The following is a 24,969-nucleotide window of genomic DNA, read 5'->3' on the forward strand; positions in this document are numbered from 1 at the left end:
AAAATATTGCACAAGGAAAGCCCCAGGCTTAGATGGCCTTACTGTGAATCCATCAAACGTTTAAGTGTTAACACTAGACCTACATGAGCTGTTGGAGCTGTTGGAGGAGGGAGAAATACCCTCCAAATCATTTTATCAGGTTGTGAGAGACATGTCAAAACCAGGTAGAGTTGTCAAAAGGTAACTTTAGACCATTGTCTCTCCTGCATCCTTAATGAAATATAAGAAAAATGTAAGTCAATACATTAGGACCACTAAGTTTTATCTCAAGATTTAAGTTTGAATGAATTTATAGACATCAATTTACTGTATTATTATATTCATATAATAAAAAATAATTATGGGATCACTTCTATGAAGAATTGGCATTTTCAATATTTAAAACCTATTCATGATAAAAAAAAAATGTCAGCAATGTTGGAATAACATAGCACTTCTTCAAGTTGAAAAAGGCCATCTATGAAAAACATACAGCCATTATACCTTATGGTAAAAACTGAATACTTTCTACTTAAAATAAGGAATAGGAAGGGGATGTTGATTCTCACATTCCATTGTATATATGTAGAGATCAAATACAGAACATTATGAAAGATAAATAAAAGATAATAAAGATGAAGTGTTTAAGTTGCAGCTGACATGCTCATGTACATAGAAAATCCTAAGGCCAAAAAAAGCTTCTAGAACTAATAGGTGAATATACCAAAATGCGGGGGTAGGTCAAGGTCAACTGTATTTCTATGTACCAATGATGGAAAATTAGGAAAAATGGATAAGTATAAATCCATTTATAATGACATCAAAATGACAATCTTAGATATAAATTTGAAGTAGATAAGATTTGCACACTGAGATCTACTTAGCACCATTGAGAAAAAGCAAAGAATTATCATGTAAATGGACAGATATTCAAAGATTGGGATACTCTGTGTTGTTTTAAGACCTAATTCTTCCAAAATCCTTAGATTAAAAGCAATTCAATCCTGAATCTGAATGCCGATCCACATCTTGGTAGTTGTTTTTAAAAGACATTGACAAACCGTTTCCACAATTTCTATGGAAATATAAGGGACTTTGAAAAATTAGGATACTTTTTAAAAAGGAAAAATCTTAGAGGAGGTGCAGCACCTGACCTCAAGACTTAGTATAAAGCTCAAGGGATCAGAATGAGTGTGGTGTTGGCACAGGGATGGTCTAGGCCAGTGGAGCAGAAAAAGATGGTGAGAAAATGCAGATAAGCTTATGAGAAAGGCAATCAAGGGGCCTCCCTAGTAGTGCAAGGGGTTAAGATGCAACCTATGAAGCTATCTGTAGCCACTGAAGCACAAGTTCGTTCCCCAGCCAGGGAGCTACCCACATGGCGCAGCAGACCTCTCCTGTCTCGCCCGCTGCTCCCCTCAGCAGTGTATTTCAGTCAGTCTGCCTATTCTGTTCCCTGCTCTGTCTCCGGGGAATCCTCTCACCCCCCACACCTCTGGCCTGTACCCCAGTTGTTACATGCATGCATGCATAAATATATAAATCTTTTTAAAAAAAGAATAATAAAAAATAAAGGCATTCAAGGCAATTTGGTGGGGAGGCGATGTGAGAACTAAGCAGACACAGGAACAGATGGACACCCTCGCCACACACTAACTGAAATGAAGCAAAGACCTAAAGACAAAAACTAAACTCTGTGGTCCAAGAGTAGTATAATTTAACCACAGATGTTATTTTATACTTTTGGTAGACACTTTTTGAAAGGAAAAAAATTTAGTGGGTGAAAATAATATTTTCTAAAACTCCAAACATGCAGAATGCTATACTTTCACAAAGAAAAATGATAGAAACATTATGAGATAGTTTACATTCTTTTCCTCATACTTTACCTTTCTTGAAATCACTGTTTCACACCTGCAAAGGCTAGAAAGTCCTCATACTGCTATCCTGTCTAAGGTCACCCTTCAGCTTGGGACAGAATCAAGCCCCTCTGTGCCCTGCGTCATCAGTTTCCCTCTCTCTTCTGGCTCATTCATCCCTCTATAAAGACATGCAGTAATATTCCCATTCAAGTCAACCAAACAACCTCTTCCCATAAAAATCTACAACCTAATCCCAGGTCTTCTTCGAACAAATGTCCCATTTCTATGGCACTCAGTAAGCAATCCCTGAGGGTCCTTTCTCTTACCCTGTGGGTCGTCTTTTATTTTTTTCCAAATATAGACACATATGTGAACATCTAGGAAACACACACACAGAGTTTCCTTCATTGAATTATTCTATAATTGTTTCTTCAATGTCTCTAAACACCATGTAAGAATATTATCTTTGTTTTTGAGTCTCCTGTCTCATCTTCAGTAAATTGACTTTTCTTTCACACAACCATGTCCTCTGTGATTTAATATGAATACAATATAATTTTCATCAACTCAATGGGTAGTGTAGTTTTTTTTTTCCAGAACATCTTATTATTTAATACCATTAAAAATTTCATTTAAACAAACTGAAAACACTTCTCAGGAGCCAAAGAAGGAGAGAATTTTCAGACCAGGAGGGAGTAAAAAACACTGTCAGCTGTTGTTAACACGAAACAGCAAAGTATTGAGTGGAATGAGGCTCCAAGATTGGAGATGACCCATCACTTCAGCCTCCCACAGGCGGGGCCAGCACCTGAGCCCAGAGGAGAAGGGCTGCACAGGAGGGAGCAGGAGGGAAGGAGCAGGGATGTGTCCAGTGTGAAGAGCTATGGGGTCCTGGATGGGGAGGCTCAGACCTCCTCAAGCCCTGAGAGAAAGAACCTCGAGACCAAGTAACCTGGTTTTTGTTCTGGAAGCTGCGGGGAGATCAAACCACAGATATGGGTCTCAGAGGAGCAACGACTGCGAAACCACCCAGCTCAGGGGCCACTGGGGGGCCAGAGTTGTTCACAGGGTGTGTTATTTCCACTTAAGGCCTAAAGATCTAGACAGCTATTCACAACACATTCTCAGCAAGAAATTTAATATTGTTCTCTGCTTAAGCCCAAGGAGCCAAATAGCCCCCAAAGGTGATAAAATCTAAACATGAGAGAGGGTTGTTTCAGATGAAACCTGGGCTGACAGCTGACTGCCCGCCTCTTTACAGACATACATGTTGTTTAGGGCTGTTACTCGAATTGTGTTTATTTTCATGTTCTCAGAAAGCTTAGGAAAATTGATGATTGCTATAAGGCTATAAGGTTTCTGACTTTTAAGTTTTCTGTTAGTAACTTTTTTTAAAAAGATTTTTATTTTATTTATACAATAGCTGGGGTACAGGCCAGAGTCGCGGGAGGGTGAGAGGATTCACCAGAGACAGAGTGGCCAGCACAACAGGCAGACGACAGAAAACGCTGCTGAGGGGAGCAGCAGGAGAGATAGGAGAGGTCTGCCGTGTCATGTGGGTATCTCCCTGGCTGGCCAGGAATCAAACTCACGCTGCAGAGGCTGCAGACAGCTTCATAGTGCTGTACTCAACCCGCTGCCCCACTGGGGAGGCCCTGTTAGTACCTTTTGATGTAATATTAAACCACTATTCATATAAAGCAATTGATGTGCTCTTGGTGGCTTGATAAAAGTAAGTTATAAAGAGAAATCATTATTTTCTTGTCTTTCATTCTAATCCTGGAGGTTTGTTTTGCTAGAAGAAATGATCATCTCCTGCTCTAACAAAATTATGTTTCAGCAATTGGCTGTGCACACAAGATTTCTGATAAAAGGTTGGTGACTGCGGGGGAGAAGGTTACTCTTGAGGACACCCAGGTGTTGCTCTCTCTCACAACCTGGGTTGTATCCTCCAGCCTGGACACTGGTGCCTCATCCCCAGTTCTCACTCCAGGTTGCCTGGAGGGTCTCCAGAGCAGCCGATCAGCATCACGATGCTCCCACCAACCCGCTGCTCCTCCCCCAACCCCCAACCTGCCTAGACTCAGATTTGCCCAGACCTAGCAGATGCCACTGAAGAAGCCCTCCGCTCTCCTGCTGCTGCTCTTGGGGGCCCTGGCACAGACTGAGACATGGACCTGTGAGTGAGGGGTGGGGAGGGAAACCTTCACTGCAGAAGGAGAAGGGTCCGCTGCTGTTGGCGCCATTGACTTCGTTAGGCTCCTTCCCTGTCCTGGTCCTTTCCTGTCCCTTCCCGCCCCCAGCCTCCTCTTGACCCCCAGATTCTCGGCCCTTCTAGTCCTGCTGCCCCTCATGATCATCCCCTCGTCCCTCCTCCCTTCCTGCCCCATCTCCCTGGGACCCTGGACCGCGAAGGGAGGAGGGTCAGCCAGGGACTCCCCTCCCTGCCCACAGGATCTCACTCCAGGAGGATTTTCAAACCGCGATGTCCAGCGATGTCCCTGGCCCCGGGGAGCCCCGCTTCATCTCCGTGGGCTACGTGGACGATACGCAGTTCGGGGGTTCCACAGCGACTCCCAGGGCCAGAGTGCGGAGCCGCGGGCCCCCTGGGGGGCAGGCGGGGCGGGAGGGTCTGCACGGGAGACCCGACCCCGAGGCTCCACAGCACAGACACCGCGTGAACCTGCACGCCCCCCGCGGCTGCCGCAGCCAGAGCCAGGACGGTGAGCGCCGCGGCCCGGGGTCCCCACCCCACCCCACCGCCCCGCCGGGGTCGCCCCGAGTGATCGGGTCCCATCGACCTCCCGAGGCTGTGCCCGCCCCCACCCCTGCCCCGGACCCTCCACCCGCCAAGAGCCCGCGGACCTTTCTTCAGCGCTGCGAAGTATGAGTTCAGGTTTATTCAGGGCAGGAGGTCGGGGCGACCGACGCGGGCTGGGACAGGGCCTCACGCCCTCCTGGGGATGTGCAGCCGCGAAGCGGGGACCCACGGGCGCCTCCTCCACGGGTACAGGCAGGTCACCCACGACGGCGCCGAGGACCTGGCCCTGAGCGAGCACCTGCGCTCCTGGACCCAGCGGATACGCGGCCCAGATCTCGGGAACTTCCCAGAGGGCAGGTGCCGGCAGTGGCTCCGCAGGTTCCTGGAGTTCAGGACCGAAGAGCGGCAGCGCCCAGGTAAGCTACATGGAGGACTCCTGACCCCCCTCCCCTGACTGGCCACCCACAGGGAAAATGGGACACCGTCCACTTTCTGGCCTCAAGAGGGGAGTCCGCCTGGATTGCCTGTCCTGTGCAGAGAGAGCTTGGCCCACAGGCCCCTTGGTTAACTGAAGGGCAGTTCAATCCAGTCTCTCCTGACAGGGAGGGAGACCATCCCTGCTATGACCCTTCATGGGATCCATTTGACTCAGAGCCATCTTGGGAACCATCATTTTCTCTGTCAAGGTTTTGTTTTGGTCTGACGTCATTTTTTGACATCTGATTCCTCATTTCACATATACCCAGATGAGGAGAAAAAGTCTGTGTTCTCCTCCTTGGAAACCTGCATCTTCCTACTTTGTGCTTTCACCCAGATTCTAGAACTTTCTAAGGAGTAAGAGATCATCCCACATTTCCAGATCAGACAGGTTTTGGCGTTTTCTGCTTCCTCCTTCCAAATTGACTGTTCTGTCCTTTCTAAGGATGGTCAGTGAGGCTGCTTCAGTGTCTGTGGGAGAAACCCCAAGTCTGTTTATTTGACGGTTCTTCTTAGATTCCCCAAAGACTCAGGTGACCCATCACCCCACCTCTGACCAGAAGGTCACTCTGAGGTGCTGGGCTCTGGGTTTCTACCCTACAGACATCACCCTGACCTGGCAGCAAGATGGTGAGGACCTGACCCAGGACATGGAGCTGGTGAAGACCAGCCCTGGGGGAGATGGAACCTTCCAGAAGTGGGTGGCTGTGGTGGTGCCTTCTGGAGAGGAGCAGAGATACAGGTGCCACGTGCAGCATGAGGGGCTGCTGGAGCCCCAAGTCATGAGATGGGGTAAGGAGGGGTGTTGTGAGCACTGAGGCTCTGCTCAGGGTCATCAGGAGCCCTTCTGGAGACCTTCAGAGGGTGAGAATGAGACCTGGGGCTCAGAGTCTCACCTTCCCTTCCCTTCCAGTGCCCACTCCTCAATCCCCCAACCCCAATGTGGGCCTCATTGCTGGCCTGTTTCTCCTTGGAGCTGTGCTCACTGGAGCTGTGGTGGCTGCAGCTGTGATGTGGAGGAAGAAGTGCTCAGGTAGGGACAGGACTGGGGGCATCTTGTCCACTGGGGCTTTCAAGTCCCAGGGAGAACTTGCCCTGCCTGGTTAATGGGAAGTACCATCCACACGTATGTGTCACCCAAATTGGAGCTGATTGTTAACTCTCTTTTGTAAAGTACTTACAAAAATGAATCACATTGTTCATCTTGATAATTCTAGTGATAGGGCCCTGATTCCAAGCAAATGGCAGAGGGGAATGTCCCTGCTGAGGGCAGACCCCAGAAGGCCGTTGGTCCAGTCCCTTCTCATTTCCTTTCTTCATATTTCCTGGTCCTGCCCTGAATTTTCAGTCATAGTTCTAGAAACTTCTCTGCGGTCCAGGGCTAGGAGATTCCTTTAGGATTTCATGGCCAGACTCCTCCATGGTCTCACATAATGTTTCTTCCCACAGGTGGACAAAAAGGAAGCTACACTCAGGCTGCAGGTAAGTATGGGTCAGGGGTTTGGTCCCTGAACCCTGGGGACAGTGTAGGTGGAGCCCATGGGGGAGTCACCCTCATCAGCACCTCCTGTGGTCTCATCTCTCTGTGGCTCTGACCAGGTTCTGTTTTGTTCTCCCCCAGGCAGCTACAGTGCCCAGGGCCCTGATGTGTTTCTCAGGCCCTAAAGGTGAGACCCTGGAGGCCTGCGGTGGAAAGGGCCAGGACAGAGAGGATGGGACCAAGTTATGGGGAAGCTGTGAGGGGGACATTCTGACATTGCAGTGGACCATTGAGAATGCCCACACTTATGTGATTCCCTGAGTTTGTTCATGATATTTTCTTTCACGATGTCCTAGGGACTAAGCAATACTGATTTTTTCTTATCCACATGTCATGACTTCAGTATCCTCTGTAAAGGGCATTGCATGCATCTGTGATCTCACTGGAATAAGGTGAGGAGGTTGGGAGACTGGGCCAGCCCTGCCCACCAGGACGCTCCCCACACTGACCTGTGTGACTTTCCTGCTCCGGCAGAGGCGGGGCTGACTCCACCCCTGCCTGTACTTTGTGTTTTCCTGAGGAATAATGTCCACTTCCCTGTTGAAAATAACAATGCAGATATGAAATTATTTTTCTAATCTTGTGAACTGGAGTTGATGGATTAATAAAGTAGTTTCCTAAAATTTAAGAAAGGAATTAAATGGGGCCTCCCCGGTGGCACATCGGTTGAGTGCTGGACTGCGAAATTGCCCACAGTCTCTGTAGCGCCGGTTCAATCCCCAGCCACCAGCGAGGGTCCCACATGGCGCACAGACCTCTCCTGCAGCACCCGCTGCTCCCCTCAGCAGTGTATTTCCTCAGTCTGCTCCCCGCTCTGGCTCTGGTGCATTCTCTCACCCTCCTGCGCTTCTGACTGTACCCAGTGCTTGTATAAATAAATAAATCTTTAAAAAAAAAAAAAAGGAACTAAATGGAGGACAAAGTACTTACAAAAATCTAGTTTTTGAATTTCTTTTAGGGCAATTTCCTGGATGATTTTTTCCATGTTTTCCCCACCTTTTATAAAAATATTTATTTATTTATGCATACAAGAACTGGGGTATAGGCCAGAGGTGTGGGGGGTGAGAGGATTCACCAGGCAGATCAACTGAAATACACTGCTGAGGGGAGCAGCGGGCAAGTCAGGAGAGGTCTGCTGCACCATGTGTATAGATCCCTGACTGGGGATTGTACTCATGCCATAGTGGCTGCGGATAGCTTCATAGGTTGCATCTTAACCCCTTGTGCCACCAGGGAGGCCCCTATTTTTTTCTTTTTAACAAATCAAGTTCTGGTATTAGTAGAGAGAAGGATCACATAATTTCTCCTCTTAGATAAGTTCCTGTTGGATATCTGTTTTCTCAGCTGTCCCCAACCCTGTCCTTAAGTGTAGTTATCCCAGTGCTGACTCGGTTCCAAATTTATGGGATTTTAAATGAGTCAAAAATCACACTCACTGTTGAAAAGTCAGACCCATAAAACCAGGATTATCCTTTCTGAAGAATTATACTTGTGGTCTGTGGTGTGTGTAGAAGGAAGGGGGAAGAGGAGGGAAGCGTAGTGCTTGTGAGAGAAGCAGAGGCAGCGTTAATGTAACTGTGAGTAGAGGCTGTGCATAGCAAGTGGTCTGAGGCCACATTACTAAAGATACTGTTTCTAGAATAGGGAAGTGCTCTACACTGATCATTCATTCAACTGATAATTGTTGTATCAAATATGTGACAGGCTGTTTTTCATGTAGGAAACCTAAATGAACTAAAAACATCCCCAGCTTGCAGGCCTGTGGACGTGTGTCCTAGTGGGAAGGGGAGACAGGAGTCTGTGTGATAGTAAATAAGGGACGTGTCTGGTTAGCAGTGGGTAAGGGTTGTGGGAAGGTGACCAGAGTCAGCGTGCGGGGACAGGGAGGATGGCTGTCTTCCTAGTGCTCCTCACTTAGAGGATTGTTGAGAAAAAATTTGAGGGAAAGCTTGTCCACAAGTCTGTCCAGGGAAGCTGTGATCAGGCAGGACAACCTCCAGTGCCGATGCCTGAGGCAGGAATGTGTCTGTGTGACTGAGATGAGCAAGGAGGCCAGCTGGCTGGAGCAGAGGGTAATAGAAATGACACCATGCAGGCCTCAAGCATGTTGAAAGGGTTTTGACTTTTCTCTGTGTAAGTTGTGGGGTTACACAACTTTTCTGGACAGATATCAACTTGTGAGATTTCTCTTTAGAAGCCTCAGTCTGACTGCTGTGAAGAATCAAGTGTTGACGAGTGAGAGGTGGAAAGAAAAGTGTAGGAAACCTGTGCAGATTCCAGGACAGAGAGGTTGGTGGCCTTGTTGGACTGTGAGCAGGAAAATAATATGAAGTGATTGGATGTGGGTATATTTAGAGATGGATTTGACAGCATTTCCTAATGGAACATCTGGACTGTGGAAAGAGGGTCAAGATTGACACTCGTATTCCAGACTGTGGAGTAGAGATGTGGAGGGCCTGCAGGGATATGAGGAAGGTTCTAGAGGTAATACATTTCAGGAATGGCATCCTAGGTATTCAATTTGAGTGTGGAAACTGAGATGTACCAGAAAGTCAGAGATGGTGGCAGTTGGACAGACACGCCTGTAGCACAGGTGGATCGTCTGAGCTGAGAAATAGCTTTGGGAGATGAGATAGAGATAGATAACTCTCGACCATGAATGAGGTCACCCAAGGAGTAATTCTTTCCATTTTCTTTCTTTTCAGAAGAGAAAGGAGCAGGACTGGACCCTAGGACCCCTGGTGTTCAGCAGAGTAAATTGCACAGTCCAACACCATTTGCAGAAGGCACAGAGACCAGGGAGCCCCACTTCAGCAAGCACAGGAGTCACATGGACACTCATGAAGACACAGAGGGTCTAGAGTAGATCCTGAGATTCTATTCTGAGACCCCTCTCCTTGTCTTAGGGGAGAATTTAGGGTTGCTTCCAAGAAGGGGGCACTTCATCCTTGGAAACAGAAACAGGAAGAAGTAACGGACCCTGGAGTCCTGAGCTGAGCTGTAGCTGTGCTCCATGCACTGCTGTCACCACCGCTTGACAATGCAGATCTTTGTGAAGACCTTGATGGGTAAGTCCCTCATGCTTGAGGGGGAGCGCAGTGACACCATCGAGATTGTCAAGGCCAAGATCCAGGACAAGGAGGGCCTCCCCCATGACCAGGAGAGGCTGATCTGTGCCAGGAAGCAGGTGGATGATGGGCCACCCTGACTGCAACATCAGGAGTCCACCCTGCAACTGGTCCTCCACCTCCAGGTTGGGATGCAGATCTTGATGACCCTGACGGGTAAGACCGTCACCCTTGAGGTGGAGCCCAGTGACACCATCAAGACCGTCATGGCCAAGATCCAGGACAAGGAGGCATTCTCTCTAAGCAGCAGAGATTGATCTTTTCTGGGACACAACTGAGGAGTGGGCGCACCCCGTCTTAGTACAACACCCAGGAGTCCACTCTTCATTTTGTCGTGTGCTTGAAGGGAGTTTTCTTAAATATATCTCCCTTTTAAGCTTTCAAAATATTTCATTGTACTTTTCTTTCAATAAAGTTGTTGCATAAAAAAAAAAAGGACTCCAGAGACTGAAGGACCCTCTTTATTTGGGGTATCTGCATAGAATGTGGGAACCAGTTGTTTTTATTTTTTTTAACATCATCTTTCATTTTTGTACAATGTACGCATTTTCATCTCGGTTATAGTCCCCGTGAAATTCCCTCCACCCGTTCACTCGTGGACTGTCACCGTGGTCCCTTGTGCTCTTCCCACCCTTGTTTTGATCCTACTACCTTCTCCCCTCCTGCAGAATGTCTCTGGGTTACAGTTGCATGTTCATTTTCAATTTTACTTTATTATTATTACTTTTTTTTCCTGATCCCTTCTTTGGATCCTCTACATTCCTCCTATAAGTACCAGTTGTTATGACTTGGAAACTAGGTGCTTTCTTGAGTCCCTAGGAGTCCCTAGGGAGGTAACTTGAGTACCTGTCACTTGTCACTAGACCTGGTGCCCTTTTCACAGATCCCTGTCCTGCCACTGGGGGCCCAGCGAGCCTGGGGAGGGCCTGGCTGAGCAGGAAAAAGGGCAGCTCTGGTCTCCTGTGCTCAGCCCTGTGGCCACACGGGGGCGCTGCCGCGCTGCTCCGGATTCTGGTGGAGCCGCCAGGACGGGGCGGGGGCTGAGGTGGGCAGAGTTGGGGGTCCTGGAGGGCGGCGTCCTGGGGTGAGATGCTCTGTGAGGAGTCAGAGAAGCAGGGCTCAGAGGAAAGGAGACTCCGGAACCTGCCCTGTGTGTGAGGTTTCCAGCTTTTCTCCCAGAACCCCTGTCTCCAGTCCCTGGACGGCGATACCTGGGAAAATTGGAAAAGAGAAAAAATTTTCCTTCTACAGCCTATTAAATAATGAGGGCATTTGAAAAAATAACATTTAAAGAACACTGTTAGATTTACAGAAAAGTTGCAGCGGTAGTACAGGTCTTGTTTATCCCACACCATTTCCATTTTGTTAACATCCTACATGAGTACAAGTATTTTTTTACAACTAATGCAGCAATGTTGACATAATTACTAAATGCCATACTTTCATTAGTGTTTGCTACTGTCCATTTTATGCTCCATAATCCCATCCAGTTTGCCTGGATGACAGTTTCTCAAACTTTTCTTGTTTTTATAGCATTGACATTGGTGAGGAGTGATGTTTAGGAGATGTGTTGGGGTCACAGGTGGGGGTTCTTGGGTCACCTCTAAAAAAAGCTTCACCAGAGTCCTCCTTTCAGTGGCGTGAGGGCACAAACACACACACACACACAGAGAGAAAGAAGAAGATGTCTGTGTAGACACAAGCAGGCAGGAATTGTTGCCCCTGGAGTGGGCGGGTGTGTTAGGAGAAGCCTGCAGGCCCCAGGCAGCAGCCTTGGGGGCAAAGCTGCGTCATCCTGGGGCAGAAAGGGCACGGAGGTAGTGTTCTTGTTGGGGGGGCTTCATTCTTTTGTGGGATTGTCATCTGTCTTTAAATTAATTATTCTTATGATGTGACAAGCTTCATTTGTCAGGAGCAGCGAGTCTCTGCAATGGCTCCATCCCCACATGCCATCTCTGGTCTGTGCCTCCTTATATTTCTTGTAGCATCTGATACTTGCTATCTCAGCTGGCCCCAAGCATTTTTCATTTATATAGTTGGTTTAATGACTATGTTAACCACTTCTACCTCCACCTCCACTTTCTGGTCATGTGACCCCTCCACCCTAAATTTTCTACTCTTGGCTTCCATCAAGGAGCACTGCTCAGGACTATTGTCCCTCAATTTATTTATTTATTTTTTTTGACTGGGACTGTGGGTTTGGGGAAGCAGACCCCAGGGGTGCAGGGCCATTTTCCATTCAACACATCAGCGCTCATCATGTCCACCTGACTCATCACTGATGGTGTTAACCTGCAACACCAGGTTAAGGCAGAATTTCCCAGATATCTTCCTGCAAAACTTATTTTTGTTCTATTTATTTATTTATTATTATTATTTTTAAAGATTTATTCATTTATTTACACAAGCACTGGGTACAGTCAGAAGCGCGGGAGGGTGAGATAATTCACCAGAGCCTGAGCGGGGAGCAGAACAGGCAGACTGACAAAGTATACTACTAAGGGGAGCAGTAGGCATGGCAGGAGAGATCTGCACACCTTATGGGACCCTCGCCGGCGGCCTGGGATCAAACCAGTGCTGCAGAGGCTGCGGGCAGCTTCGGGCACAGCCCAGTGCTCAACCACTGCACCACTGGGGAGGCCCTGTTCTATTTATTTAAGTGCTGTTGTCTTTTGAAGTTAGTCACTATGGGTGGCTCACATTTATGGGTGTTCTGCTATAAACATTTACATGCATGCAGAACCTGGTCAGACATGAGACCACAGGAGGGACCGATAAAGGTGACTCCCCCATGGAGTCCATTTACACTGTCCCCAGGGGCTCAGGGATCAAACCCTTGATCCACACTTACCTGCAGCCTGAGTGTAGTTTCCTCCTTGTCCTCCTGTGGAAAGAAACATCATGTGAGACCAGGGAGCAATCAAGTCAGAACACCTAAAGGAATCTTTTAATCCTGCACAACAGGGAAGTTTCCAGAACTGTAACTAAAGACCCAGGTCAGGACTGGGAAAAATGAAGAAAGGAGGTGAGGGGGGATTTGACCAAATGCCCTCTGGGCAAAACCCGTGTGTGTGGATGGTACTTCCCATTAACCAGGCAGGGCAAGTTCTCCCTGGGATGTGAAAGCCCTCAGTGGACAAGATCCCCCACTCCCTTCCCTACCTCAGCGCTTCTTCCTCCACATCACAGCTGCAGCCACCGCAGCTCCAGTGAGCACAGCTCCAAGGAGAACCAGGCCAGCAATGATGCCCCCGGTGGGGATGGAGGACTGAGGGGGCACTGGGAGGGAAGGGAAGATCACACCCTGAGCCCAGACCTATCCTGAGCCTCTGAAGGGCTCCAGAAGGGCTCCTGATGGCCCTGAGAACAGCCTCAGTGCCCATATCCTATTCCTTACCCCATCTCATGACTTGGGGCTCCAATAGACCCTCATGCTGCACGTGGCACGTGTATCTCTGCTCCTCTCCAGAAGGCACCACCACAGCCGCCCACTTCTGGAAGGTTCCATCTCCCCCAGGCCTGGTCTCCACCAGCTCCATCTCCTGGGTGAGGTCCTCCCCATCTCGCTGCCAGGTCAGGGTGATGTTCGCAGGGTAGAAGTCCAGGGCCCAGCACTTCAGGGTGACCTCATCCTCAGAGGTGGGGTGGTGGGTCACATGTGTCCTTGGGGGATCTGAGGTGGTAAATCAGAAAACTCACTTTGTGTTTCCTCCACGGACACTGAGGAATCCTCATGAGACCATCCTCACAATGGACAAGACAACTGGTGTGGCAGGAATGACGGGTGAAGGATGTCCTGAGAAAACTCCATACAGGCTTTGTGGACTCCACCCCCATGACACTGGGAACTACAAATCCCACGATCACCAAAGGGAAGGTTGGGAGGACCCAAGGGTGGAGTTAAGCAACTGGGCTCTCCGTTTGGGTATTTAACTGGTCATGTGGCCGGGAGTCTCTGGCTTGGCCAGGAGGCTTGCTAGGTTTTCGCCACCTCTGTGGGTCACTGGGATTCCAGGTCAGCGCAACGGGTAGGACGCATTTATGAACTTATCTCCCTCTTTTTCTCCCTGAGTTATTTATTTCCCATTTCCCCTTCCTGTTTAAATAAACCTTTCATCAACCTTTTGTGTGTGTCTGCAGTTTAGCATTCATAAGTCCCCTTTAAGCACGCAGGTGAGGACCCACAGTCAGGAAACCCCATTTTATATCGGGGTTTGCCCTGTAACAGCTAGAAGCATAAAATGTAAAAAACAGGCTAATCTGGGGAATCTGTGCGATTCTCCTATTCCTTAGAAAGTTCTAGAAAAAGGATGAAAACCCAGGGTAGGATAAAGCAGAGGGAGTGGAACACAGACTTATTATTCCTGACCTGGGTGGAAGGTGAATGACACAGAAAAGCAGGAATCACATAATGAAAATGTTCTCAGACCAGAAACAAGACTGAGAGAGAAACTCGTGGTTCTCAAACAGGCCCCTGGTCAGAAGGACCCGGTGACGTGTGATGTCAGGGACTGTCTGTCTTTCTCAGGAGAGACTGGATCCCTTCACTGTCCTTCAGGAGAAGCAGGAGTCTCTGGGAGTCTCTCTAGGGCAGAACATGAAACCCAGGGGAGTCCCCCCTCTCGGGACTAGAGAGAGGACTCATTTCCCGCAGTTATTCCAGGCAGGGGAGGACTGGGAGGCCTCCAGGCCCCTCTTACCCGTGCGCTGCAGAGTCTCCTTCCTGTACTCCAGGAATCTGAGCAGCCACCTCAAGCACCTGCCCTCCACAAAGTTCCTGAATCTCTCTGCCTCACCCTGGGCCTCCCACTAGCGCCGGGTGATCTGAGCGGCCGTGTCCACCGCAGGTCCCCGTTCAGGGCCAGGTAATCGGCACCATCATAGGTGAACTGACTGTACGCACGGAGGAGGCGCCCGTTGGGCCCCTGGTCGCAGCCAGACATCTTCTGGAGGGTGTGAGAGCCTGTCCAAAATGCAGCCGGGTGAAAGTCCCGCGGGCTGTTCCCGGGCAGGCTGCAGAGAAGCCTGGAGGGGGAGACCCTGAGCGACCCCCCGTCCGTGGGGATGGGGGTGCTGACCCGGCCCGCACCCGCGCCAGCTCACCGCTCTCGCTCTGGTTGTAGAGGCCGCGCAGGGAGTCCAGCTGCGCGCGGTACCACAGTGTGCTGTCCCTTAGGATCCGCGTCTCCTCGTCCCAGTCCTCCTGCTCCACCTGCTCCGCCTGCTCCGCCCAGGGCGCCCGGGGCTCTGCGCTCTGACCTGGGGAGTCGCTGTCGAACCGCGCGAACTGCGTGTCGTCCGTCCATGTAGCCCACGATAATGAAGCGGGGCTCCCCGAGGCCGGACCGGGACATCGCAGTGTGGAAAAACCTCATGGAGTGGGGGCTTGGGGGCGGGAGGGGAGACCAGGGCTATTCTTCTCCCCTTCGGGGGCTCGAGTCCCAGGGGGGCGCCCACGAGACAGAAAGTGGGTGAAAGACGAGTGAGACCGAAAAGCGGCTGCGGGACGAAAATAGCCGAGACTCGGGGGGCAAAAGGAGGCTGGGGTCTCGGGGGGACGGAAAGGGGCTAGGACAGGGCTGGGCCGACGTGGGGGGACAACTAGGGCGGCGGCGAGGTCGCGCCTTTCCCACGTCCCGCCCACGCCCTCGCTCCCGCCTCTGGGAGCGCCCTGTCCTCTCCCGACCCTCACTCACCCGCCCGGGTCTCCCTCGGGGCCGCGGCCACCGCGAGCAGGAGCAGGAGGGCTGCGCCCCCCATCCCCCAGGACGCGCCTCCACCCGGGCTGGGGAGACGGAGTCCCGGCGGGTGGGGAGGGCTTTGGAACAGGAGCCGCGGGGCTGCTGATTGGCTGCTCTGGAGACCTCCAGGCAATGGGGAGTGAGACCTGGGGTGAGTCACCAGTATCCAGGAAGGAGGACAAGTCCAGGCTGTGAGAAATGAAACTGGGGAGATGAGGAAGCCCCAACAGTCACCTTCCAGCCCCAGACAGAGCCCTGGGGACTGAGACTTTGAGAGCCACACCCCGAGACCCTCCTCTCCTGCACCAAGACCTTTGTCACACTGTCTCCCCGAGGCCAGGCCCAGCAACTGGGTCAGCGATTCTCAAACATTTTTCTCTCAGGATGTCTCTATAGTCTCTCAGATTATTACGGATCCCATGTATAATTTTTTTATGTGGGTTATAGCTTTAAATATTTACTTTGCTAGAATAAAACCTTTCAAAAAGATGTTGTTATGCTGGGAGCCATGCTACTCCTGTCGTCTGACAAGGGTACGGGCAAGGGGCAGATTCCTGAAAAGTCAGGAATCTCTTTAGCTGACTCCGGCTAGATTCTCATTTGTTTATGGCTAGTTTCTACCATGTTAAAATATGCATTTAAAAGTAAAACTGCAAATGCTGTTTGATCAATTACTGAATAACCAATTTGACAGCAAATGGCACTGCATGATTCATTGATAACATTGGTTAGTTAGCATACAAATTCTTGACACAGGAAAAGGGGAAGGATGCAGATCTTTGAGACTGGCCCAGGAGAACAACCAGCCTAGCAGGCTGCCAGGCCTTGTTTAGATATGCTTGTTAAGAAAGCAAGCTTGTCTTGTACTGACATTTCCATGTCTATGGCTCTTTAACAGGGAAAGATTCCCTTTTCCTTAACAGTTCCCTTTTCCTTAACAGTTCCCTTTCCTTGACAATGGGTATGGTAGTTGTTGGAGTATGCATTCAAGAATAAGCCAACAACAATTTTGCGACTGGTTAAGCTAATAACCTTGACAGCACAAATAATGCACTTGGAAATAGTCAATGTTACTGTTGTAGAGCAACCCCAATACAAAACGGGGTGCCTGACTGTGGGTCCTCACCCGCGCGCTTAAAAGGACTTATCAATGCTCTACTGCAGGCACAAGCAAAAGGTTAATAAAAGGTTTATTTACAAGGGAAGGGGAAATGAGGAAATGTACAGCTCAGGGAGAAAAGTGGGAGACAAAGTTTTAAATGAGTCCTACCCGATCCGCCGATCAGGAATCCCAGATGGCACTCTGAGAGCTGGCCGCAAGCCAGGAGCTGTGAAGCCAGGAGGCGAGCAATAGGGAGAGACCCAAGGCCCACGTGTTTGGTTTTTATATCCAACCTGGCTGCCCAACTCCACCCTCAGGTCCCAGCTGTAACAGGGTGGTCCCCAGGAAAGGGGGAGGTTCCCTGCCCCTCCCAAGGGAGGGTGGAGCTGAGCAGGGAGAGGAGAAGCTGCAGAAGGAAGCAGGTTGGAGCCAGTAGACCTGGAGGAGGCGCATGGAGCCTAGAGAAACGTGAAGAAACTTGTCTTTTGGTCGTGCACTGGGTGACACAGATGTGGATGAGACCCATGGGGAGGTGACAATGGCAGCTTTTATCTTGATGTTGATTTTGCTCTTTTCCTTCCAGGCTTGTCTGGTAGTTTCTGACCCTTTTCTGTGGGTCCCCACTGGAAGATGCTTTAGACTTGTGGCAGGCTTTGGGGCCTTGTTCTGGGCCGATCTCATATGAATGGAGTTTTACCCACGAGGGGACGGGTAACTTTGGGTGCTTCATTTAGAAACTAGACTCTTTGCCTTACCTGTATTGTTTCCTAGTTTTATTAAAGTTCCTTGCCATTAAAGTCTCATATGTTTTGTGTTGATGCGGCGGATGGCAGAACCCATTTAGAACAGGCAGGTTTGCGGGGTTTTGGGCTGCCCCTCTCCCTGCCCTATAACACAGCCACCCTCCCTTTGGTGGTGACGGGATTTGTCTTTCCCAATGTCTTGATGGCTTTAGTCTGGAGTGAGGGTGGGGTCCACAAAGCCTGTATGGGATTAGCTTAGGACATCATTTCCCCCTAACAATACCACTACTGATATGGCACGTGTTAACCATTCTGAGAACCAAAAGGTATAACCATCTCTGGCCCTGCCTCTGATGAAATATTTGCAGTTCCTTAAAACAACAATCAGGACAGAAAAAAGGAATTTTCCCTTTATCTTAAAGTTAGATACGGAAACTAGGCTGACTAGATAAGTATAGGAGTAATAGGTAGAAAAAGTCTTCTGTTAGATTAGGAGAATTCCTTCCTTAATTGAGAGCTTGGGGCTAGGGAACAGTCAGTGTGGCTTGTCTGGCATTGACGCCCTCCAGGCCCTTGGTTCCTTAATATTGAATCAATACCTTATTAAAAACTGTATATTAGATGATGATTCCCATATAAAAGCCTTTTGTTTTTTGCTTTAATCATATTGTTACAGAGCAGCCCTTGTTAGGGGGAAATGATGTCCTGAGTTAATCCCATACAGGCTTTGTGGGCCCCACCCCCACTCCAGACTAAAGCCATCAAGACATTGGGAAAGACAAATCCCATCACCACCAAAGGGAGGGTAGCTGGGACCTGAGGGTGGAGTTGGGCAGCCAGGTTGGATATATTAAAACCAAACACGTGGGCCTTGGGGTCTCTCTGGCTCGCGATCGCTCGCCTCCTGGCTTCACTGCTCCTGGCTGGCGGCCAACTCTGAGAGCGCCATTTTGGGATTCCTGATCGGCGGTTGGGTAGGACTCATTTAAAACTTTGTCTCCCACTTTTCTCCCTGAGCTGTACATTTCCTCATTTCCCCTTCCCTTGTAAATAAACCTTTTATTAACCTTTCACGTGTGCCTGCAGTAGAGCATTGATAAGTCCTTTTAAGCGCGCGGGTGAGGACCCACAGTCAGGCACCCCATTTTGTATCGGGGTTGCTCTACAACACCCTGATATAAAACGGGTTGCCTAGCTGTGGGTCCTCAACCGCGCGCTTCTAATGCTCCAGATTTTTTTTCTTTTGGCTTGGATAATGGACTATTTTCCAGTAATGGAAAACTGTCACACTGGACATTCATGGACAATGCTGATGACTAATTGTTGCTTCTGTTACACACATTGTAACCCTGAAAAAAGACTGTCTCCTAAGACTAGACCCTGAGATCTGTGCCACCATAGATATGGTGGAATAAAAATTAAAAGGGGGGATTGTAACAGGGTGGTCCCCAAGAAAGGGGGAGGTTCCAGGTTCCCTGCCCCACCCAAATGGAGGGTGGAGCTGAGCAGGGAGAGAAGAAGCTGCAGAGGAGACTGAGGAAGGAAGGAAGCAGGATGGAGCCAGGAGACCTGGAGCGGGCAAATGGAGCCGAGAGACATGTGAAGAAACTGCGCTTGGCTCTGGGTCGTGGACTGGGTGACACAGATGTGGGTGAGAGACCCGTGGGGAGGTGACAATGGCGGTTTTTGTGTTGATTTTGATTTTGTTGATTTTGATTTTGCTCTTTTCCCTCCAGACTTGTCTGGTTGTCTGGTTATTTCTGATCCTTTTCTGTGGATCCCCACTGGAAGATGCTTAAGACTTGTGGCAGGCTTTGGGGTCTTGCTCTGGGCCAAACCTGCTTGGGTGGACTTTTACCCACGAGGGGACGGGAAACATTGGGTGCTTGATTTAGAAACTATATTCTTTGCCTTTTCTGTGTTGTTTCCTAATTGTATTAAAGTTCCTTCCCATTAAAGTCTCCTATGTTTTGTGTTGATGCGGCGGATGGCAGAACCCATTTAGAATAGGCAGGTTTGTGGGGACTGGGCTGCCCCTCTCCCTGCCCTGTAACAATATGGTTATATGTTAGTCTCAACTTTATAGGTTAGTTAGAAAAAATTCCTCTGTTTCCCTTCCCTTAGGTAAATTTCTGCCCTTAGTTAATCCTTGACCATGGTAAACATAGAAATGTTAGTTTCAGTCACATAAGTTTTTGCTAGTAATAAAATGATTGTTTAAGATAAATGACTATTCTAAGAACACTTTTGTTTAGCAACTGTGCCTTCTTCAAAATAAAGAATGTTACAACCTTTGCTGAAGGGCAAATAAACCCCTGGCTGTTCTAGAGGAAGATGTGATGATTGTTATCTTCCTGCTCTAATACATATGCTTATGTACTCTTGGTTTGCTTGTAATGTATAAATAAAGGGCTGCTGAGACCCTCAGCAGGATGGTGTCTGCATCCTGATCAAGTGTTTGCATCTCCTCACTCCCCCTCCCCCTAATCCCTCAGATTTGTCCCATGCCCTCTCATCCTTACAGGAACCCCTCACAGGACAGTTTGCCGAGGCTGGTCATTGGCATTATTACTTCTTTACTTTAGAATATTAATAACCAATGTATGCGAAGAAAGCATTTTTAAGAAAATAACTTTCTGTAAATGTAAGGATAATCATATAATTGTATGATTTTTTTTAAAAAAGTTACCTATTGTTTCACTACTGAAAGGTCCATGCTGGAGGCCTGGATGCAAAAACCCACCAGGAAGCCTACCAGGAAACAGGAATGTGGAAGCCTGCCTAGAGAATTCAGATAATGAACCTCCCATGCCCTACAAATCTTTTCTCAGACAAAGAAACTCCCCTCCCCCCACAAATCTTTTTGGCCCTACAAACCCAGTCCCCCATCTGACCTCCTCACTCTATAAAAGCCTGCTTCCCCTTGTAACAGGGTGGTCTGGAAATATAGGGAGAAAAGTTCTCAACAGATTCCTATTGATGGAACTGTTGAGAGTAAAAAAAAAAAAACTTTCCTACAAAGGACTGAATAGACCTGGAAATACACCTGACATTTACTAAGTTTTCTTTGACATGATACTGGTTGAAAGGTCCATGCAGCAGGCCGCAATGCAAAAGCCTACCCGGAAGACCACCTGGGGGGCAGGAATGCAGATACCTGCCTGGAGGACTCAGGCAATGAGCCTCCCCCCTCCCCCTAGGAGTCTCGTCTCAGACAAAGAACCTATACCTGCCCTACAAACTTTTCCCACCATATGAGCCCAACTATCCACCTGACCTCTCCTCACCCTATAAAACCCTGCTTCCCCCTAACAACGCGTGCGGCTTCACTGACCCCCACCTTGGGTGCATGAGGTCCACCCGGGGCGCAATAAACTTTCCCTCCCTTTGAGAAATGTAGCCTGGCTCTCCTTTTCTTTACCGTGCCTAACCTTTCATTGGTAATTTTTTATGCATTCTGTCCTGAATCCACAAAGTTTTTGTTTTGTTTTGTTTTGTTTTGTTTTGAGTAACCAGGATCTGCAGCAAGTTTGCAATTTTTTTTTCCAGCAAAGCTAACTTGTCACATTTTCTCTCCCCTTGATACCAACATAGCATACAAATAGTGGTAGTAATTTTTGCTACTTATCTCAGAGTCTGTTTTTGCATAACTTTCATAGGGATTTTGTCTGTTTTAACAAAAATTGGATGTGAGTTTGATTGTGTGGCTTTGTGTGGAATTCTTCCGGAAAGTTGAAAAAGATCTAAACCAAGAAGAGGAGAACCTGTTTGCTTTGTCTGTAGGGTTCCAGAGACCTCCAAAGAAGGTGAGGAAGCTTGCCTCCATTGGCAGGACTGGACAACCCGGCCAACGAAAATGCCCTGGTACCCTCGAGAAGAGGAAAGCCCAGGTGGAGTCTGATGAGACCAACTTTATACCTGAAGCATACATCGACCGGATGCCACCGGTTCGCTCTGATCCTATATGGAGTATTTCAACAAAGCCAGCAAAAAATTGTGTTAGTTATTTTCTGCCCTGTGATTTTATGCAAAAATAGGAAGAATGGTTAAAAAAGGTAGATTTAGTTTGCAAACTTTGGTATGTTGTTAAAAAGTTTGGGATCAAGGTTGAGAGAATTCGTTTTTGCATAAGTTGAACCATTTTAACATTTTTTCCCTGTGATTTTGATATATTTGCTATCTTGTTTTAGCCAATGCTCCAAATTTTTTTTCTTTTGGCTTGGATAATGGACTATTTTCAAGTAATGGAAAACTGTCATACTGGACATTCATGGACAATGCTGCTGACTAATTGCTGCTTCTCTTACACACATTGTAACCCTGAAAAAAAGACTCTCCTAAGATTACACCATGACATCTGTGCCACCATAGATATGGTAGAATAAAAATTAAAAGGGGGGATTGTAACAGGGTGGTCCCCAGGAAAGGGGGAGGTTCCAGGTTCCCTGCCCCACCCAAGGGAGGGTGGAGCTGAGCAGGGAGAGGAGAAGCGGCAGAAGAGACTGAGGAAGGAAGGAGCAGGATGGAGCCAGGGGACCTGGAGGAGGCGCATGGAGCCTATAGACACGTGAAGAAACTGCGCTTGGCTCTGGGTCATGGACTGGGTGACACAGATGTGGATGAGACCCATGGGGAGGTGACAATGGCGGCTTTTATCTTGATGTTGATTTTGCTCTTTTCCTTCCGGACTTGTCTGGTAGTTTCTGACCCTTTTCTGTGGGTCCCACTGGAAGATGCTTTAGACTTGTGGCAGGCTTTGGGGCGTTGCTCTGGGCCGATCCCATATGGATGGAGTTTTACCCACAAGGGGACGGGTAACTTTGGGTGCTTCATTTAGAAACTAGACTCTTTGCCTTACCTGTATTGTTTCCTAGTTTTATTAAAGTTCCTTCCCATTAAAGTCTCCTATGTTTTGTGTTGATGCGGCAGATGGCAGAACCCATTTAGAATAGGCAGGTTTGCGGGGATTGGGCTGCCCCTCTCCCTGTCCTATAACACCCTGACAATGTGTGCGGCTTCACGGACCCCCACCTTGGGTCCCTGAGGTCCACCCGTGGCGCAATAAATTTTCCCTTCCTTTGAGAAATTTAGCCTGGCTCCTTTTCTTTACTGCTCCAAACCTTTCATCTGGTGCGTTGGCCGGGAACGGGGTTCAATCCCGCGTGGGGACCCTGCCCTGTCCCTAACCCTCCACTCTCCTTCTCGTTCACTCCCTCTTTCTACCTCTCCCCATGGAACTGGATGCCAGGAGCCCCGCCGAGCTCACTAAGGTTTACTGGCAGCAGGTTCTTGACCCGGGGCACCCTCCCTGCGGGAGAACAGTCCCTCGCTGCCTCTCATGTCACTTGAGGGGAGCAGGGACTTGCTCTAGTCTCTTACTGGGCTTCCCTGGTAACTCCAATCCATGTGGCCACTTCTGCCTTAACTTCTTCCCATCTCCCTTGGAGGGGGCATCCACCTATTCCTCCTGTTGGCCCACCTTCTCTTCCTAGGGCACTTCGCCAAATAATTGCGAAGAACGAAAAGACCCAGCCGGGCTGTGGACCACCAGCGCCTGGCTCTTGACTCTCCCAGGGTGAGCTGTTGCCTCTAGGGTCCCTCGGATCATGGAGGTCTCTTTATTCAGTGATCACTACCCCCTCCTGATCCACGCTTTCCATTTGGGGCTCCCTCTGAGGTGAGTCGTCTCCTCAAGGGCACGACCCATCCTATTTCTTGGAGGTAAATAGGACAGCGGGACGCCGCCTTCCCCTTTCACTCTCCCGCTCGATTCCCTGAGGATCTGGCCAGGGACTCTGGGGCTCTGTCCTCCCTCCCCGACCCTCCGTTTGAGATCCTAAGAGGGACACTCACTACGGGATCAATGCAATCCCACATTCCGGCAGACACCACCTTGGGGTGCCTCCTGAAGGCCCTTGGCCCTCTATATTTAAAGCCGGATGTGAGACCTAAGCGCCTCATTTTCTATTGCACCACGGCCTGGCCCAAATATGAACTGGACAGTGGCTCTAGGTGGCCAGAAATGGGCTCTTTTGGTTACAGGGCAACCCTGGTACAGCAACCGTCCCTGTGGTGGTGACGGGATTTGTCTTTCCCAATGTCCTGATGGCTTTGGTCTGGAGTGGGGGTGGGGTCCACAAAGCCTGTATGGATTTAGCTTTAGGACATCCTTTCCCCCTAACATTTTTTTTTATTTTATTATTTTTTATTTTTTATAATTTTTTTCAAGAGTTATTTTTATTTATTTATTTATACAAGCACTGGGTACAGTCAGAAGCACGGGAAGGTGAGAGAATTCACCAGAGCCAGAGAAGGGAGCAGAGCAGGCAGAAGGACCGAAGTACACTGCTGAGGGGAGCAGCGGGCAGCAAGAGAGGTCTGCGCACCATGTGGGACCCTCCTCCAGTGGCCGGGGAACAGCCGGGGATTGAACCGGCACTGCAGAGGCTGTGGGCAGCTTCACAACCCAGCGCTCAACCACTGTGCCACCAGGGAGGCACTCCCCCTAACATTTTGACCCCAAAATTCTAACCGACTTAGACAACCTTTGCCCTAGGCAGAAAAAGTGGCCCTTTCCCTCTGTCTGATCTCTCCCAGATTGAAAAGCGTCTCAGCTCTTTCACTAATGACCCCATTACCTACACCAAAGAATTTTGTTATCTCACCCAAGGTTACACCTAAGGTTACACCTATAACCTTCGGTGTCATGATTACACGTTATCCTCTCTTCCACCCTGGCCTCTAATCAAAGAGAACGTGTTTTTCAGTCTGCTCGAGGCCACGCAGATCAGGTCCACTTCACTGACACAACCATGCCTCAGGCCCTGAAGCAGGTCCCCTCCAGGAGCCTGGCTGGGAATACCAGACTGACACTGACGCGGGTCATGGGGGCAGGGCTCACTGAGACGCTTCATCCCCTGCCTCGTAGCCGGGGGCTCCAAGCAGCAGCCGGTCTCCAAGGCGGTTAATTTTGACACGCTGCGGGAGATCACCCAGTTCCACCCCATACGGAGGAGTACGGTGACGACAAACAGCGATGAAGAGCATGTGGCTGCTAGATCCGTTCATAAACCTACCCAGGATGGGTTGGTTGCATTACAACTGGTGTAGACGGCAGGACGGTTCAAAGCAGGATGGCTCTACGCAGACAAAACCTTTGGAACCTGGGGAGGGATTGCCAGGTGGCTGGCCACGAGCAGATGGTACTTGGTGGCTGACCTCCTCTCCCTGTGGGCACCTCCCCAGGAATGGCCAGAGGTAGATGGATCCCCGGGGCAGTTGGAACAGGCCCTGTATGAAATAGAAGAAACCCTGAGTGGATGCAGTGCCCACGAGGTGGCAGGCGCCGTGGGATGAGTGTTTCTCACAGCTCTGCAAGAGTCCAGGCAGAAAGAGCAATCTAGAATCCAGCAAGTACATGGGCCTCCCTGGTGACGCAGTGTTTGAGCGCTGGGTTGTGAAGCTGCCGGCAGCCTTTGCAGTGACGGTTCAATCCCCAGCTTCCGGCAAGGGTCCCACATGGCATGCAGACCTCTCCTGCCACACCCGCTGCTCCCCTCAGCAGTGTATTTCATCAGTCTGCCTGTTCTGTTCCCCACTCTGGCTCTGGTGAATTCTCTCACCCTCCCGCGCTTCT

The 24,969-nt window shown here is 49.2% G+C and overlaps 1 protein-coding gene and 2 pseudogenes across 1 annotated transcript; 2 read left to right on the top strand and 1 right to left on the bottom strand.

Moving 5' to 3' along the window:
- The first annotated feature begins 4,804 nt into the window (after positions 1 to 4,804).
- LOC119242845 (patr class I histocompatibility antigen, A-108 alpha chain-like) lies at positions 4,805 to 9,494 on the top strand. The gene is made up of 5 exons (XM_054693969.1): positions 4,805 to 5,018; positions 5,596 to 5,871; positions 5,993 to 6,112; positions 6,529 to 6,561; positions 9,325 to 9,494. Exons 1-5 carry the CDS (start codon positions 4,805 to 4,807, stop codon positions 9,483 to 9,485), a joined length of 804 nt encoding a protein of 267 aa, XP_054549944.1. The 3' UTR covers positions 9,486 to 9,494.
- A 138-nt stretch (positions 9,495 to 9,632) lies between these two features.
- Positions 9,633 to 10,004, top strand: LOC129145614 (uncharacterized; annotated as a pseudogene).
- Positions 10,005 to 10,194: 190 nt separating this feature from the next.
- Positions 10,195 to 24,380, bottom strand: LOC119243836 (patr class I histocompatibility antigen, A-108 alpha chain-like; annotated as a pseudogene).
- Between the last annotated feature and the right edge of the window lie 589 nt (positions 24,381 to 24,969).

This window comes from Talpa occidentalis, unplaced genomic scaffold, assembly GCF_014898055.3.
Source record: "Talpa occidentalis isolate TD23 unplaced genomic scaffold, MPIMG_talOcc4v2.1 talOcc4.13, whole genome shotgun sequence".
Lineage (NCBI taxonomy): Eukaryota > Metazoa > Chordata > Mammalia > Eulipotyphla > Talpidae > Talpa > Talpa occidentalis.

Excerpts from the sequence above, each read along its gene's own strand:
- LOC119242845 (XM_054693969.1), top strand. The coding sequence starts at position 4,805 with ATGTGCAGCCGCGAAGCGGGGACCCACGGGCGCCTCCTCCACGGGTAC. Across the intron at positions 5,019-5,595 it reads CGAAGAGCGGCAGCGCCCAG|ATTCCCCAAAGACTCAGGTG; the intron begins GTAAGCTACATG and ends GGTTCTTCTTAG. Across the intron at positions 6,562-9,324 it reads AAGCTACACTCAGGCTGCAG|AAGAGAAAGGAGCAGGACTG; the intron begins GTAAGTATGGGT and ends CTTTCTTTTCAG.